Source organism: Astatotilapia calliptera, chromosome 14, assembly GCF_964374335.1.
Source record: "Astatotilapia calliptera chromosome 14, fAstCal68.1, whole genome shotgun sequence".
Taxonomy (NCBI): Eukaryota; Metazoa; Chordata; class Actinopteri; order Cichliformes; family Cichlidae; genus Astatotilapia; species Astatotilapia calliptera.
Window position 1 is genome coordinate 26,190,301 of NC_137435.1, and position 18,443 is coordinate 26,208,743.

Here is an 18,443-nt window from a genome sequence, read left to right on the forward strand (position 1 = left end):
GGGCTGTATCATGGAGTGGCTTAACCTGCTTAACTATTATTACAGGAGAGGAGACACACATTATACTCCAAGTAATTTTATTACACCTTGAGTAAAAATGGACAATTGAATAATAGAGAAATCAATTATGCACATCAATTTAATAAATATCAAATAAGAATATATAGAATAAGCCACTCCAAGGTAACAAGGGGAAACTGTTTGTTTTTCCACAAAATTACCAAGAAAATAGACAGTACTTAAAATTATTGATGCAGTCCTTAAAATGACTCCTTAAATTTACTTACAGTATTATTATTTAAACCTTTAAAAAAAGCATGTTAATATATTTACATTTCATTTTAAAATTAAAATGGACTAAAATTCCATTTAATTACAGGGAAATTACACCCTTAGTTGCATGATGTATTATAAAGTGGTACCTACCTTTAAAAAAAAACAAGACAGCAAACAACCTCTACACACAAAGAAAGTGGTACATTTTAATGGGAACACATTCATGTTTTTATTGAATAAAATACTCAATACAGCTGGTGTTACTGTTTCTCCCTGTATGTACATCCAAAGCAGTGCAGCAGATCTTGTTCAGCGCACCTGCATGCTCCAGTCACTCTCTAAAGCAACCGCTTTAGCAAGCTTTAAGACGCCCAGCTGGGTCTTAATCAACCACTCTGATGTGATAAGGCATATTAGTTCATTAGCAGTGTAGCCATGTGCCTACAGTGTAAAAATGTCTCAATACTGTCTGGAACAGATATATTACTAAGATTTATCATATAAGGACAAAGTGTTTGCACATGTTTATTCTGCAATAAATATTGAGCATATATATGTATATAGAACACAATGTCAAATGTACAGGGATGTAAGTTAAAGTAAATATTTCCAAAGAGGAAGGGTTTTGTGCATTTTGTGGGCATGAGTGTGAGTATTAAGCTGCTGAACTTAAAAGGGTTGTGCACGAATTACATCCCAGGTGTACTTCCAGCTCACATACATACAAACCCTACTTTACTAGAGAATATTTACAGCTTCCTCTTTCTGCACGTCTCTATCCAGGAATTTAAAGCTCCCAGTATCAAAACACAGCCACGTAACGTGTCAAATGTCATGTTTCAATATATAATATATCATATAATATTCAGCTTATAGATCTATTTTTTTTCCATAAAGAGTATAAAACACAGCTGAAGATGGTGACACAAGATAGGTAGCATTTATGACGTCAGGATCTGATTGGCTGAGACTGTGTGACCTCATGTCACAGTTACATGGAGTCAAAGGCATGGTCGTTGGGATCGATGATCTCAGGAGTCATGACTCTGCCCATGAAGAGGATGGACCCTGGAGGAAGACAAAAACAAAAACGTATCCCTTATATGTACCAGCTTACTTAAAATATGTATTTTGTAGGTGATGCATAGACGCACAAACCACAGATTACTCGTATTTTCCACACAGAGATTAACGCACCTGTTCTCCTGTTTCTGATAATGAAGAAGAATGGGTGATCAGCCATGACCTGTGGGTACAGGACCAGAGTCCTGGTCAGGGCAATCATTCCTAAGACACGGGGAAAAAAAACAAAAAAAAAAAACATCAACATTTATACACAACAAAATGCCATGCATTTAGTCATGTGTGGACTAAAACACAAAAATATACCTGAACCAACAGCTCCCTCTGCCCCCTCCTCTGTCACCTCCAGGTAGGCCTTCTGCACCGCTTTCCCAATGTACAGATCCTCAACATCTGGATAATGTACACAGAAAAAACACAGCACATCGCCTTTTCTTTATAAGATGTATGCATATCTATGCTGAGGTCTAGAATATATCCTGTTACTGACTGAATCAGGATTGCAAGCCAAACATATGGGTCACATCAAGTCACAAGCATTGGTTAGAAACTATTCTTTAGCCAATGATTGCTTTTTAACATTGCCCCCAGTTATCTACCAGCCTGTCTGAACAGAGCGTGTCCTCTGAGTAGATATTTGGCTGAGGAAGTGTTAGCAAGTGCAAGATGTGCCCGAATTCAGTACTGCCTACTCTGTTTCACTATACATCACCAACTCCACCTGATAAGAACAAGCGGTCTTGAGCTAGATTGATAATCCTGAGGGAAACTGACATTATAAAGTTGTTTCAAATATTAAGTAGTTATCAATTTAGCTGAATATTACTTATGTGTCCACGTTATTTACCCTGACATATTTATGTCCCTATTTCTTTGCCTCTGTGGATCTACCTGTCTCACTCTGTGCATCTATTTTTAACAGATGACGTGACAGCTCTGACCTGCCCACTCAGTGCCAGTTACCTTGGTTACCTTGGAAAGTACTGAAGGCTATTTCACTGCTCCCCAGAAGAACAAGTATTAAATGTTACATACTGAAGCGTTTTAGAAGTTTATGCGCTTCATTTTTATGCCTCACCTGTCATGGCAGAGAGATCAGCATTGTTGGTGAAGATGTTCTTTATTCCCAGTTCCTGCAGAGTGTCCTTCAGATCGATCTTCTGCTCCACCTTAAACCTGAACAGGTGAGGTTTGACTTAGAGTTGAGTTTGGGATTCAAAAAGGGGACTATATAATGTAAATGGTCTAAAGGCGCAAAGGTGACAGATGAAGCTAGCGAAACATACCACAACATAAGTGAGAGGTGGTGAGTGGACTTGCACATATATAAAAGTCTCACCTCGGTAGGTAGACTTCCACCTTCTGTCGTTTGACATTGTTAGCCCACTCCTCCAGCAGCGGCGCTTTAATGATGGGCTCCAGGGAGGCCAGAGGTACTTCCTGCCGAGGAAGAACGATCATCATGGACATGTCCTCTCCCTCGTAGGGCATTTCCAACACCTGGTACACACCGCCGGCCTCCTGTGAGCCATCACTGAATTCGCCTGATAGGGAGGAAACATACAAATCTGTGGGTATTGATGGATATATGCAAAAGCTTGCACGCTCATATTGTATGTGCTGGTGGCCCCCTGTAATGGGTTTGTGAAGTTCACTGAGGAGGAACATTTACAAATGGAAGCACGCTGAGGCGCAATGATTGGCTGTATTGATTACAGAGTGCGTGTGGTCATTTCCCCCAATGCTTTAATTAAAAACCACTGACGCTTAACTTCAAAGGCTTTGCTTACACTTTGTGTGAAAATGGATTACATCCATTGTATACTGTATGTAGTCGCCTAGTACTAACAGCACCCTGTTGAAAGCCCAAGAAAAATTCAGTTATGCAGTGAAAGTGAGTGTGTTTGACTATGTCTTTCAGTTAAATGCCCCCCCCGCCACACAAATATGATCATGACTTTCTGCAGGTGGAAATTAAACCAAGTAAGCCTGTAAAGTATAGCGGTAAAAAACAATAGTGAAACAAAAACACCTCAGTTTATATCAATAAAGATGTGTAGCTGCATAGCAGAGACCACCCTCACTAACTTCTAATGCACACCCAGTCATTTTGTTTTATAAAGCTGAAATATGACAGAAATTGGCTTCAGGGGTAATTCCTAGTAGGCTTTTAAGGGGTAAAGAGTTCAATCTGAACATGCTGCTTAGATTTTAGAGTATAAGATAAAGTCTAAGAATTTGATCCCATTCTTTGCACACAAATCTTCTTTTGAAGCTGCTTTAAAGGGGAAAATTACAACAAAAAGACTGAACACCCTTCATTAAGTGAGCATTCTTGCTGTTAGGGAAGCAGCCACGCAGCAGATAATGTGGCCTCCCGAAACATTTTACTTAACCAATATGATTTCGCTTCATAATGCACAATCACACTCTGTGGATCGTGCTGCAGAAAGCAACCATTTCCCTAAGGACCTGTCCTTGTTTTGCAGCTTTCAAATACGCCATATCCACACCCATTCACACATGCACAAATTTCCTTGATCCTGTGTATGTGAGCATGTGTGAATGTAGGTGTGCGCGAGCATCCTCGCTGCAGTCGTACACAGACGGGACCAAAATAACTGAAATGCACCAGCGTTTGCAGCAGAGCCATAAGACTGTGATGCGACTGTTTTTGGCAGTACGGCACATTAAGAAGGATGCGGAAGAAACAGACGAGAGTCAGTCACATGTAACAGCACAGCAGACAAACTGCAGGGTTCTGTGCAGTATTGCATCTCCCAGCAAAACAGAAATTTACCGTGTACAGTACATCTAAGCTCTGGAACTTAAAGACAGCATAGATCCAGAGAATAAACCAATGGCACCTACGTCGATTTAGTTACATAATAACTAAACTGTAACATCACAACTTGGTTACAAAAAAATTACTACTGCATTGTGCAAAACAGTGTGCATGTTGCAACTTAATGACAAAGACTTAATAACAGAAGTCAAAAAGTCTAATCAGATTTCTGCAGATCATTACATTTAAGCAAAAAAAAAAAAGAAAAAAAAAAAGAAAAGAAAAAAAAAGGAATATAAAAGTTTGGGTTACTTTAATGGTATTAGAACTAGACACAGATAAAACATCCTCCAGAGGCTAACAGAAAAGAAAAAAGGACATATGCTGAACAACAAAAAAAAAAAGAAAAGAAATCAACACACTTAAAAAGAAAACAAAGCAAAAGCCTCCCTTTATTTGTACCTTCAAAACTAATATAGTAGCGCACAGCTTAGCACAGACTGTGACAATTAAGTGCTGATATTTCTGACACGAAAAGCTTTCAAAACCTCCACTAAGTTGAAAAGACGTACCAGCGGTGTCTGTGCGAGTGAACAGAATTTTAACCGAGCTGAAAACAGGAGCCTATTTCAGGGAATAACACTCGACATGACATATGAATATTTTACAACAAAGATTAACATTTTACATAACCTCAGGAAATATGAGCTGAAAATCAAGGCCTGCGGAGAAAATGCCACGAGTACAAATCTAAAACTGCAAACACACACACATACACTGTTCTTTCCTACCATAGTAGAAGTCTCCCTGCTGGTACATCATGAGTGTCTGGACTTCAGAGCCGTCATCTCTGCTGAAGGAAAAGGTCCTGGTGTTCTCCGGCCTGAACTGGTTTTTCCAGGAGCCTCTGAAATAAACTGCGTTCACCAGGGTCAGACGGGTCACGCTGCTGAAGTCATCGGCTGAGAGCAGAGCCCGGATTTTACCTGGAGGGAGCGATTTGTACGCTTTGTTTAAAACACCTTGGTTTCCATTAGCGCTAAGATAGCCCCCTACTGAGGTGGTTTTTAGCATGTGGATGCAATTACACAAAAACCAAGGTGTTGCAACTGCTTTGACAATGTACCATGTCAGCAGCTCATAATCGGATTGTTGTTGTCTGAAGAAGAAGGTGCACGCATACACCATGCTCTTGGTTAGCAACGTGCATGGAGGCTACTACCATTGCTGTATGTTTAAATCCATTACTCCAGACTCCTAAACATCAGGCAGATTTTAACAGAGGATAGCTGTATATCTATCAGTATGCATTCATTCAGTCTCTTTAACAGCATCCCCACTTTTTCCCTCTCTCTGTAACTTACTGTCGGTGTGATTCTCCACCCATTTGTTGATCTGCTCAGCCACGGCAGACGATTCGCTGAAGTCAACCGTTTCCACGTCAGCTCGGAAGTACTTCTTCATCAAATGCAGAAACTCTGGGTTAAAGGTGACATCTTCCTGCAAAAACAGGCTGTTGGCAAATCGGATCACATAGTGGCTGTCATCATCCAACAGGGCCGCTGTCAGGTTCTGGAGCAAGGAGAACTCGACACCTGGAGAACAAAAGGACAGACACACGTTCTTACTTTAGACATTATTTAAAAGCTTTGAGCATCACATGTGCTGTTATACAAGATCATTTGAAAAAATACATATTCTAAAAATCCAAGATTTTTTAAAATTTGTCCGACCCATAGAGGGCAGTTTTCCTCTTTGCACCAGTCCATCTTAAAAACGCTTCATCACAGAGAAAATGGAGGCATTTTAAAAATCTTTTTACCAACAACGGTTCCTGTGAGTTACACTACAAAACCTTATTTATTTTAAATGCGATGTCTGAAGGTCCACAGATCATAGCCTATCAATATCACTTCATCTCTTGTGTCCAGGTCCTCTGAATCTTTTAATTCTATTATGTACTATAACGAATAAAACCCCCAAATTATTTTATCTTATTTTGACAAATTTTCTCCTTAAATTATTGATCCAATCTTTCCGGTGAACCTCTCCCCATCCCCCACCCAGGGGAGGCTATGACTCAGTCGGTGGAGCGGGTCGTCCACTATTTGGAGGGTCAGTGGTTTGATCCATGCCTTCTCCAGCAACGCGATAGATTAGCAACCTGTCCAGGGTGTACCCCGCCTCTCGCCCTATGACAGGTGGGACAGGCTCCAGCCTTCCCCTGTGACCCTGAATTGGATAAGCGGAAGAAAATGGATGGATGGACGGGAAGACACTGAACCCAGAGTTACCTCCGATCCATCCATCAGAGTGTAAATGAATGTTAGGTTCAAAGAACGCATAAATGGTTGACTGAGGCTTGTAGTAAGAGCTTTGAGTGGTAACATAGAGTAAAAAAACAACTTCAGCTTATAAATAATATTCTATTCTATAATATATTATTTTTGCACCATAGCAATAGATATACAATACAATATATAACTGTTTCAATCGTTCATGTGTATAAAGGTGTATAAGAGAAGGAGAGCCCCTGAATCCTACTCCTCTTGTGTAAAGAAATACATTTGCATTTGTTGTGTCAAAGACTCATCTCCACTCACTTACTCCTGACCTTGACGTGTGTGTGAACTGCTGCTTATAAACACGTTTCACCTGGCAGCAGATGGCTGAATCCGACAGCCTGTCGTATCTCCTCTAGTGAAGCCCCCCTGGCTCCCAGCTCCACCATGCCCAGGGCCACGGCCACGCTCAGCGGGGAGAAAATGATGTTGTCTTGACCCCCTGCTGCCTGCAGCCTTTGGTACAGTCTGACCGAGAACTCTGATGTAGTGTCCTCTGGAATGTCAGCCGCACGGCAACCGTAGCCCGGCAACAGGATGGAGAGGAGGAGGAGCGGGGACAAAACGTCCAGGATCAACATCGCAGCACAGACCACAGAGGGCTGAGTGAAAGAGGGCGGGTATGCAGTGGATTGAAAGAAAAAGAAAGATGAGAAATTTATTATGAAGATTGAGAGAACGGTGGGATAAGAGGAGCAAGGTAGAAGGAAAAAAGAAGGAGAGGCAATTAAGTTGAACAATATGTTTGAAATATAGATGGAGAGAGCCAAAGATATATGGAAGGATGGAAAAAAGGAGGATGCAGACATATAGATGAGAGAAAATTATTAGGAATAAGAAATGTGGTCAAAAGTAGAGTTTAGATGGGACAGAGAGGCAAAGGTAGAGACAACAACACGCAGGAGAGATAATGTGATAAAGCAAAAAAGATTATTGAGCGGGGGAGATGAAGGACAAGAGGATTTTTGGAAGAGACAGACAGAGATGAAAGACACAGTAGAGATGTAGGATGATGAATAGGACGAGAGAGAGTTAGAAAACATCTGTCAATCAACCAGTCTGCCCATTTTAATTTTACAGGGGAAAAAAAAAAATACATGTATACAAATACTCACTGTGCCAAATTCCCTCCTCCTTAAATCACAGTAAAGTACTGTCAGCTAGACATCGCATGCACTGTAATCTACAAAAACACTTCCTTACTCTAGAAAAATGTTTTATACTATGATGTTACTGTAACATTCAGTGTAACAGTCAGAGCTGAGGTGCTACAGGAAGTTTATACCTGCTTCTAAATTAAATCGACCAAAAGCGCTATAAGAAGCAGTAGGACTCTTGCAAAGGTAATGTATCATTATCCTAAGATGTACAGTAGATATCATGATGTTCAGTGTTACATGGTAGCAGAAGTCATCCGAGAAATGGAAAAATACTGTTAAAATGTATGAAAAAGAACAAAAGAGGCCATGACACATACAGTACATGTGTGAAGCTGACTACAGCGAGTACTGCTATTCAGAGCACATCCGCTAAATGAACTTCTAAATATTTCATGGCCATTCTTATCATCTTGAGTAAAATCAGCTTCTTTCCTTTAAAACATGCTTTGCTCTGTGCGTTTTGAAGGTTTCTGATGTGAACGGGCAATTTTCTTTCCGTTTGTGGAGAGTAAGTGACTTGGAAAAAGGCCTTTACCTTCCCCCCATCCTCCATCCTTCCCCTTATCTTGCCATGCCAACAGTTCTGGCCCTCTTTTCCCCTCTTGCTCTTATCCATATTTAATCCTGTCCTCACCACTCCTTTCCTCTCTCCCTCTCTCTTTACATCCCCAGATTGATGGGGAGTATGCGCACACACACACACACACACACACACACTAACTGTGGCGCTCTTGTTGCCAAGCAACATTGTTTTTTGCTGGCCAAACAGAAAAAAAAAATCGAGTGATGATTTCCATAAACATGGAGGAAGTTATCAGGTGCAGGGCGTGTGAGATAGAGAGCATTTGTTTTGCTGTTTGTCTCTCTGTTGTGCTGTTACTATTATAGGTTGTATAAAGGGTTCAATTAGCAGCCCGGCTGGAATCTGCTGGCTGCACGTGCGAGATGGCAGGTGTTGGTGGTGACAATGTACCTGAGTGTCAACAGCATAAACAATGGGCAGCAGCCAGAAAATTAGTGCCCCACTCTGCTGCATCCTGTTCTTTCCTCTGCTCTGCTCTGGCATGTGGCAAACAATCTACCTTCCTGAAATGAACCGGTCCAGCCCTGCTACACTGTTATATGCACTTTACTGTATCTGCTGCATGCTTCATGTACCACAGTCCTCCACTGTGATCCAACAGCTACCTGATCACAGTGGATCAACATGTTCCTGTAATACTATTTCTTTTACTCACAATCTGACGGTAAAAACAGCTCACAGAGGGGGGAAAAGGAAAAAAGAGTAACTTTTCTTTGGTTTAGAAAAATAAAAAGAACACAAGTGTTCTTTTAAAAGATTTAAACCATCAAAAGAAGAAAGAGGCAGAGAAGAGAGTGAGTTTCACAGAAAAGGAAAATCAGAGAGTACTGAAAGACTTAAATAATGGAAATAAATGAACAAAAATCGCTAGCCTCAACCTTCAAGTAACACCCCAGATTAAACCAGTACAGTTGAACGTGCCTGCTTATATTTTACACCGTACTGTTGCTCTCATTCCTGTTGCAAATTGCACACCACCACATGTCACTTCCTTCTCAGGTGACACTTCTCAGGTGACAGTCGAGAACTTGTCTTGTACTCTGGCATTGCAGGGACCATGAAGCCTGGTGGATTTGCATCCATCAGTCTGAGCAAATGGAAATTTATTTGACTTTCCAATTTTCCTTCACACGCAGTCACCTCCAGAATCCCTTGTCACTTACACTTTGCTCTCCATGTAACCAAGTAATACACTCAGAGGAGACTTTATTAGGTACACCTGTTCAGCCAATCACATGGCAGCAACTCAATGCATTTAGGCATGCAGACACAATATTAATTGGTTAGGTGTTTGCAGTTTTAGTATACAATCTGATTGCCTTGATCATATTTAAAATATCACAGTTGCCAGCTGAGAGTCAATGAATTAACCATTAGCTGACCCTAAAAAGACACTGCTGATTGCCTGTGTAACCAAAGCCTAATACAGCTCATTATAGTGTCCCAACGCTCCCAAACCTATTAAAAACCCATCAACGAGCCACACAATCATATCCAGTAACATGCTGCTTCACTAAAGTCAACATGGACACTGTTGTTTACTTATTTTGTCTCAATACCACACGCACTGTCACCCTAGAGCAAGAAACACATATTAGTCCACAGCTAAAAATAGTCCCCAGCCGATTCACAATTTACTCCTATTTAAGCAACCTTTGCCCAGCGGGTTTGAAGAATGTGACTTTTTGCTTTTTGTTTTACATTTTCAGTTAAAACGAATGTGCTCCAGGCCGACATGCACACTGACAGGCTGTTGGTTTGTGTGCTTTCATTGGATTTGGTGACAGTGACTCTACCATTATCCTTTAATGTTTTCATTCATTATGGTCAACAAATGCAGAGTGAAAACACCAAAATGTGAAAAGAAATAAATGCATTAAACTAGCTGTATATAAACGGTGGGTACGGCCTTGAACATCAACTTCAAATAGACTTAAAAAAAAAAAAAAAAAAAAAAGATTAAATGACTCCTTGAAGGCTCGACGCTGATGTATTTGTTAATTACACCATTCGTTACATGCACACCTGTTCTCAGATATCATGCTGTAAGTCTGACACTACAGAGAGCAGAGAAGTCCAGAGAAAGTATAAGGGGCCGAGGGAAAGGAGGGGGCGGCTGGCACAGATGTAAATGGAGATAATGTTCCTGACCTTCTGAGCTGTGGGAGCTGAACTTTCCTCAGACAGTCAGCCTTGTTTTCTGTAAGGAAAGATCCAGCCATGCAGTAAAGTCGGGGAAAGCAGTGTAGAGTGCAATTGTGCGCGCACCTCATTGTGTGTGTGTCTGCATACAAGTGTGCATGTGTGAGTGGATAATAACACCATGGGTGGCTGGCTTTTTACTTGTAACATCGACACCATTCTGACCTTTTTCGGCTGAGGATCCCACACTCTTCCATTTTAACCACTGACGACTATGAGACCAACTTCGGCGCTGATCTTCTCAAGTGGGTCTCCCAGCATGCCACCCAGGTAATCCAGGAAAGACAACACCCAGCTACACATAATGTCCTCTCGTGACTGAAAGAACCTAATATGTCAGAAAATCCTTTATGGTTTAAGTTGCAAGACTTTAATCCTGATAACTGAATTAATTCTGTGCAATTAAACTCTGTGGCCTTTAAAGGCAGCCTTTAATCTCTCAGTGTAATCCTAATTCTCAGACAAAACAGATCGGCAGTTGACATTTCCACAATTAAAGCATGACGTCACCCAAAATCACAGCACGTAGGTTAATCCTTACTGCCATTTAAACCCAACACCTTGAGGTGGCACGCTTCGGAGACCGGAGGAATTTATTAAACATGAACATCCTCATTCACTGTTCAAATCCACACACACACACGTTTCCACATGCAATTCCAAGACAAGGTTTCTACGGCAACTACAAGTGATGGACATTTTTCATTTTGCCAGGAGACAAGTCCTCAGATTTTTTTTCCCTCTACCCTCTCTTTCTCCTTCTGTTTAGGCAGATATACATTTTATGAATCTGTTCAGCAATTTCGGTCTTCACTAACCTCGTCTCTTTGCAAGAACTCTGCGCACCAGTTACAGTTCTGTCACGTAAAACTGTTTGGTACAAACACACACACACACACGCACGCACGCACGCACGCACACACACACGCACTGACTGCAGCTGGTTATTTTGCAAAAACAAGGAAAACTTCTGCTGTTTTTCTCCACTTTTCCCTGGAAACAAGGAGCTGCAGCAAAGTCCTCCAACTGTGCCTCCTGCTTAGGCACGCTTCAAATCTCAGCACTCTACTTCACTTTGGCTCCAAGTACACTCCAAACTGCTGAAGCTTTGACAAGTTCTGTGAAAATGCTAACAACCCGTTTCATCAAGGCCTATTCCTTGGGGGGGGACTGCAGAGAATGATGTCTATGATCATCTGTGGCCCAGAAAAACCTTGAATTTCTGCAACGGATGATCTGTTTAGACTGGCAGGGGCGATCTGGTGTGATTTGGGGCGATTGTGGCTCAAGAGTTGGGAGTTCGCCTTGTAATCGGAAGGTTGCCAGTTCGAGCCCCGGCTTGGACAGTCTCGGTCGTTGTGTCCTTGGGCAAGACACTTCACCCGTTGCCTACTGGTGGTGGTCAGTGGGCCCAGTGGCGCCAGTGTCCGGCAGCCTCGCCTCTGTCAGTGCGCCCCAGTGTGGCTGTGGTTACAATGTAGCTTGCCATCACCAGTGTGTGAATGTGTGTGTGAATGGGTGGATGACTGGTTGTGTAAAGCACTTTGGGGTCCTTAGGGACTAGTAAAAGCGCTATACAAATACAGGCCATTTACCATTTCACCATGAATATGTTTAGCTTATAAAGGCCTTTGCAGTATGGAGATAATGGCGTCTGATTATCATTCATGAATTTAAACTTTTCCCTAGAGGTGCCATAGAAGCTGCAGTTTACATGGATTTGAATTAAGCCAGATGCCAAAAGAAGCATGCATGCCCGCATTAAAAACAATTACACTTCCATAGAACGGGCATCATTAATCTTAAACCGCTCGTGTCTCTGTGAGCGTCTATTTTGCCAGCTTAATGAGTACCTGTTGCTCAACCGCTCATGTGAAGAATCCCAAGGACAAGGAAATATTTACATAGGGAGGGCTGCAATAAAGCCCACTGCTGGTGGAGCCCATTGCAGTCAAAGAGCACTAAACTCCTGTGGTGAGGGAAGAGACTTCCATTACAGCGCACAATAAATTTCATCCAATTCATCAATCAAACTGTCTGGTCTGCTCACGCCCCCTGCTCCCATCTAACCAAGCAGCTAACTGCAGCTAAATGGCTGCAAAGATGTTATCTAAAGAAGCCCTTTCAGGGACCCAACCCTTCAAACCACAATCATCTTCCTTGCAAAAGTACATGCTCACCTCTGTTTACTTAAAATGAATGCAGCAGAAAATGTTAAAGCACTCACAAAAGAATAATGTGCAATGGATGAAACAAAACAGCAAAAATTTTATATGATGGGAGTTATTTAATATTCAAAGGAATGATAACACAAAAAGCTGCTACAATTTAATGACTCAGACTTCTTTTATCACCAGGTGGTATACATTAGTGGCAACATGATGCTAAAATGGGGTAAAGTAAAAGACAGTGACACGAACCAAATCACAAAAATCCCAGCTAACGTGCACAATATTTTAAATTAGTTAGGATTTAGCTCAAATTAACAGGAACACTAAAATCCAAATAGCAGCTCGGTTCTATTCTGTGCAATTCTTTCGTTTAGCTTTTGAAAGGGAGTGAAAAAATAAATAAATCATCTTCTCTCCAACAACTTTGGGATTAACTCGTTTATAGCTTTTAATTTGGAAAGGGGTCATTTTAATGAATTAAGTTTTCTCAATCACATGAAATTGTAATCGAGCGTGAAATGTGTTACAGATTGTCATTCTTTCTGTAACTAAGAAGTGAACAGAAGATTTGTGCTGTATTACACAGGGATACAGAGGAGAGGAAAAACTCTGTTTCCACAGGCTCAGGACTGATTACCTAAATCTGTCTGCTGCTTTTATAGCATTATTATTAGTGAAGGATGGGTTATGTATGATTGAGAGTGCAAGCCACAATGATGACACAGCAGTCGGTGCTGTAGCAACACCTTATTAGTCACTGTTATTTAGTAACTGTTAAACAAAGCTGATTGCACCTACTTATGCTTAAGTTTGGTTAAGCACCACTCTAATTCTGGCCCTGCAGTTCACAACCATTCCCGTGGTACTTTTGTTTGCCATGTGATTGAATGTAGCCTGTGCATGGCTAATGTCAGAACATTAGCTTATCCAGTGCCTTGTTAGCAATGACACACTGTGCTATTGAAGCTGCCTGGAGTCCCAAGATGCTCACTGCACACTCCACAGAGGGCAAACAGAGGTTAACAACTCTTTATTAATCCCTGCTAACAGAGACATCCAGAGGGAGAAGCACATACACAGACACACACTCACAGAGAGGTACAAGGACCGTTTTTTGGTAGAAAATTAGCAAAAGAGGAGAAGACACAAATAAAAACAGACAGACAAATATGATTGTGGCAGGAGGTGTACTGAGGAGCTGCATGGAGGTAGCTTAGCAGCACTGACTCTGAGCCAGTCATATCTCACGGCCCCCTGCACGGCATGGCAAGATGGTTGACTGCTCCCCACGCTCTGTCCTGGCACACCAAACAGTGTCTCTTTTTCTTCGTCCATATCAGGACACACACACACACACACACACACACACACACACACACACACACACACACACACACACACCCCCCCCCCTCTGGTGCTGTGGGAGCACATTTAGAAGGTTTGAGTTGTAATTGGATCGGCCTTTATTTGGGGTCAGCGGTAAAAGTGAAAAGACTGGAGGCTTTTTCAAATGGTCTACAGCATAGGAAAGGTCACTATCAACTAGTCCTGTGGGGGAAGCGTACACATACAGTCACGTTCGTAAGTGTTTGGACAACGGCACGATTTTTGTGCAGCTTTGGGACTGTGCATTGCTACAGTGTATTTTAAATAAAACGTTCAGGATGTAAGTGAAGGTCAGACTTTCAACAAAAATACTCTATTAGCCGTTTATGGATTACAGCCGTTCTTATCCACCGTCGCCGATTTTCAGGGAGTCCAAAGTAAATTGGACAATTTCCTGACAAGCAGTTTCATGGTTAGGTGAGGCGTGCTCCCTAATTATTTTATTACAAATTAAGAAAATGAGAAATCTAGAGTTGATTCGATAGCATTTGGTAGCTTTTCAGTGGAATATTAAATATAATAAACAATGAATGCACTGAGCAGCTCAGCAGCATTAAAAGGTCTGAAAGACCACAGAAGACAACTATGATGACATATTTATTTCTATGGTTAGGTTAAGCATCTTCACAACATCTAACCAAGTCAAGAACATTCTTGAAGAGGTCGGACTGTCACTGTCAAAGTCTACAATCAAGAGACTCCTTTAAGAATGTAAATACAGAGTTTACAACAACCTGCAAACCTCTGGTTACACTGAAGAACAAGAGGGCCAGACTGGACTTTACCAGAAAATATCTGAAACAGCCTACACAGCTCTGGAGATTATTCTTTGGACAGATGAAACCGAGATGAACTTGTACCAGAATGATGAGAAGAGAATGGTATGGAGAAGGAAGGAAATGCATATTATCTGTCAAACAACGCAATGTTATGACATGGGTCTATATGGCTTCCAGTGGAGCTGGGCAGCTATTGTTTATTGATGAGGTGACGCTATATTCTCTGCTCAGATTCAGCTAAATGCTGCAAAACTGATTGGACAGCGCTTCACAATATAAATTGATAATGATCCAAAGCAAAAGCAGTCCAGGGTTTTTTTTTAAGGCAGTGAAACTGGATATTCTTCAATGGTCAGGTCAGGCACAACAGTGCAGCTTTTAGTTACTGAAGGCGGTACAGGCCTGGCATCTCAAGGGAAACTGAAGCATTTGATGACTGCAAGGGATTTTTACAATTATATTAGTTTGTCTTATTATCATCTTGTAATCTCTGGAAAAAAAAAAGTCGAAATTTCAACACATTTAATGCAACTTAAAAAAAAAAATGCTTTGAAAGTCTGCACTTTAATCCCATATTGATGGCTTGATTTACAAAACAAGGCAAAACTACAAAAAAAAACATGCGTCGTTGTCCAAATACTTACAGACCTAGCAGTGCCCGTATATCTGGGGTGGTAACAGAGATAAGAAAAAAGAGACAAGGCAGGTGATCCTCAATAAAAAGCTGTGACGAGGCTGCCGAGAGGCAGAGTGATAATGAAGGTTTCGAAACTGTTAGCTTGCAGGTGTAAACATTTAGGGAATAAATTAAACTGATTTTGAGTTAAAGTCTTCTGACTACAGATGTAAAAAAAAAAAAAAAAAGAAAAAAAAGAAAGAAAAGAAGCTGGGCAATGCGAAAATCTTGTTTTTTTTTTTTTTTTTTTCTCCAGAGGAGACACATGATAGCAGGAAATGCACAGGTGCATTCATGACGGCTGCATTCAAGCCAGGTGAGGTCATGCATCCTGTGTCTACACTTAGTACCTGCTGAACAGCTAGTGGTGCAAAAGCAGCAGTCTACTTTGTGAGTAGTATGTGTTTTGCATATAGATTGGGTTATCAAATGACTGTCACCATTTTATTTTCCTCCTCAGATAGATCTTCTACTTGCACTCATCCTCTCTCCTCTACACTTTGCATCACAAATCAATCAACAGATCAGTTCCAGGGTACAAGTGTATAAACACAGGTACGTATTACACTTGTTAAATGAAACAAAATAATTTTTTAAAAACCCTTTAATTGTATGCAATACTCACACTTGCAGATAAACACACAATTTTTAAATTGTTTACAAATTTTTAAAAGCATACCTCAGTATTTTAGGTAGCTTTAGGTGTTAAGATCCTCTATGTTTTCAATGCTTTCCAACATGTATGCATTTAATTTGGGATGCCAGCTTTTGGCAGCTTTGCTACCTAAATCTAAGATGAGCTATTTCCGTTGTTTTGACGTCTTCCCCTCACCTGACCGCTTTCTCTTGGAATATTTCTGCTCCCTCATCCTCAGATCTGTCCAAATATAAGCTAAATATCCTGTGTATTTGCTGCCGCTGAGCACACTCGGGACAAACCTGCGGCTTGAAAGCGTATATGCAGGTAGCGTGCTTCGGTTTGTGAGTTTATTTTACGCAGAACAAAAAAGGCAGAAGAAAGACCACACAAGTGCACTGCATGCACAGTGTGCTCAGTAACTGTGGGGCGAAGACACGTACTGCAGAACACAGATGTTAAACTTCTTCTTATGGTTCACACGGCAGCACATAGCAAGCTTGGTCCCAGCTTGAGGAAACAGAGTATCTTACTTACTGCTCCTTATTCTCGCAGCCACACGTGTAGCTGACAGATGCACGTCAGCAGTCCTGCACACATACAGATTTGTAAGGTTCTTGTTAGCATTCGCACACACAAGCAATCACAGCTCGGCGTGCTGTGCCGTTCAAACCCAGGCACTTACTTTTCCCTCCTCTCTCATTTTGTTTCGCTAGGACGATTTGAAAGACATTTAATTATTGAAATGCAATTAATGCAGTACTCTGTGGGAAAAGAGAGAACACACACGCACACACACATGTATGCTAGCGCTGAAACCGTAGGCAGGCACAGGGGGGCAAACAGCAGGCTATCAGCGGGGATTAACCAGTGATTCAAATCCATATGGGATTAATACATTGAGATTATGACCTAAAAGGATACTCTGTTTTCCTGTTTCCCTAAATGAGGATTTAGAAAAGTCACTGTTTTAGTGGCAGAGATAAGCAGATGTGAGAGGTGGATTGAGAGAATGAGACATGAGAGAGGAACGATGAAATATTTATTGCGGACTTTTGCTTTCCTACTCACATAAATGCCACATAGAATAGGTGATATCATGAGAAAAATAACCAAAAAAAAAAAAATCATAAATGTTTTAGTGCAATCTAATCATACTGCAATAATTCCATCTTTTACTGCAATGTTTGACCAGATTTTTCCGTCTTTCTTTTGTCCACTGCTATTTAACATAAATAAAACAGACAGTAGGTATACATTTGACTTATCGATGGACATCAAAGCCATCATGTACACACACATTCATATACAGAGATCTGCATTAAAGGAATAACAAGTGGTGTGTATGTGTGTTACTGTGGGGTAGGGATAAGGCAGGACCAAGCTACTACAATCTGCCTCGTTATTTCACACACATTCACTCAATGCGCCTTTGCCTATATTTCAAGGACAAGAGCCCCAACACATCGACTGAAGCTGATTTCAGTTCAAAAACAAAAAACAAACAAACAAACAAAGAAAAAAAAACCCATACAAGAACTACAACAATTTAACCATGCACCACCGATGAAAATTAAATAGCCCTGGGTAGTGGACACACGGGTAACGGCTTTAATCAGTGTGGGCTTGGGAAAAAATACGTTTGGCTCCAATGTGCGTCTCCACCCGCCCCCCCTATTAAAAGCCCACACATGTTGATTACAGCAATCATAATCCTTTTACACTCGTCCATAAAATGCCCCATTACACCTACTCATTCCTGACAGCTTAATAAACAGAAATTCCAGTGGAAAAACTCAGAAATATCACATTCTTCTGTTATCGTGCAAAAGCTGAACACTTAAGGTTTTCTTATCTCAATATGGTTCACATAAATCAGCACCGGCGTTGTGACTGAACCATAGATATGTATTTATATGTATTATTGCCAGAAACGGTTCTTACCGATAAAGGGCGTACGGTTGGTTGGGATGGAAGGATGAATAAGTGCGGTCTCTCTCTTTGCTGCTCTCCTCCGCAGCTCACTGTTTCTTCGTTTGCCGCAGACCCCGCCCACTCCACGCCGATTGGTCCAATGAGCGTTGATCAAAGAGTTTAGGCGTGAGGTGAAATAGTAACTGTCTCCAGCTTCCTTGTATGTCTGTGAATCCGTAAAGCTTCAAGTTACTCTCATTCCAAACATATTTTTTGACCATTCTGACGACAGCCTCTTGATTATTTTATGAAATAGCAAAGATGTATCACATCTCTCTCTCTCTGTTTTGTTTCTTTGTTTGTAAAAGCTAACCTCCAGCTTAATAATGGTCCTGGAGGTTAGCGGTTAGCACAGTTTCCCTAGCAAACAACGTTCTGCAGTAACGCAC

At 41.2% G+C, this 18,443-nt stretch overlaps 1 protein-coding gene across 1 annotated transcript; it reads right to left on the reverse strand.

Annotated features, from left to right (window-relative positions):
* Window positions 1-458: 458 nt before the first annotated feature.
* Window positions 459-18,158, reverse strand: serpini1 (serpin peptidase inhibitor, clade I (neuroserpin), member 1). The gene is made up of 9 exons (XM_026192207.2): window positions 18,025-18,158; window positions 6,800-7,088; window positions 5,509-5,739; window positions 4,936-5,130; window positions 2,699-2,903; window positions 2,438-2,535; window positions 1,666-1,752; window positions 1,474-1,563; window positions 459-1,344 (listed from the first exon to the last, which is right to left on the reverse strand). Exons 2-9 carry the CDS (start codon window positions 7,065-7,067, stop codon window positions 1,268-1,270), a joined length of 1,251 nt encoding a protein of 416 aa, XP_026047992.2. The 5' UTR covers window positions 7,068-7,088; window positions 18,025-18,158; the 3' UTR covers window positions 459-1,267.
* Between the last annotated feature and the right edge of the window lie 285 nt (window positions 18,159-18,443).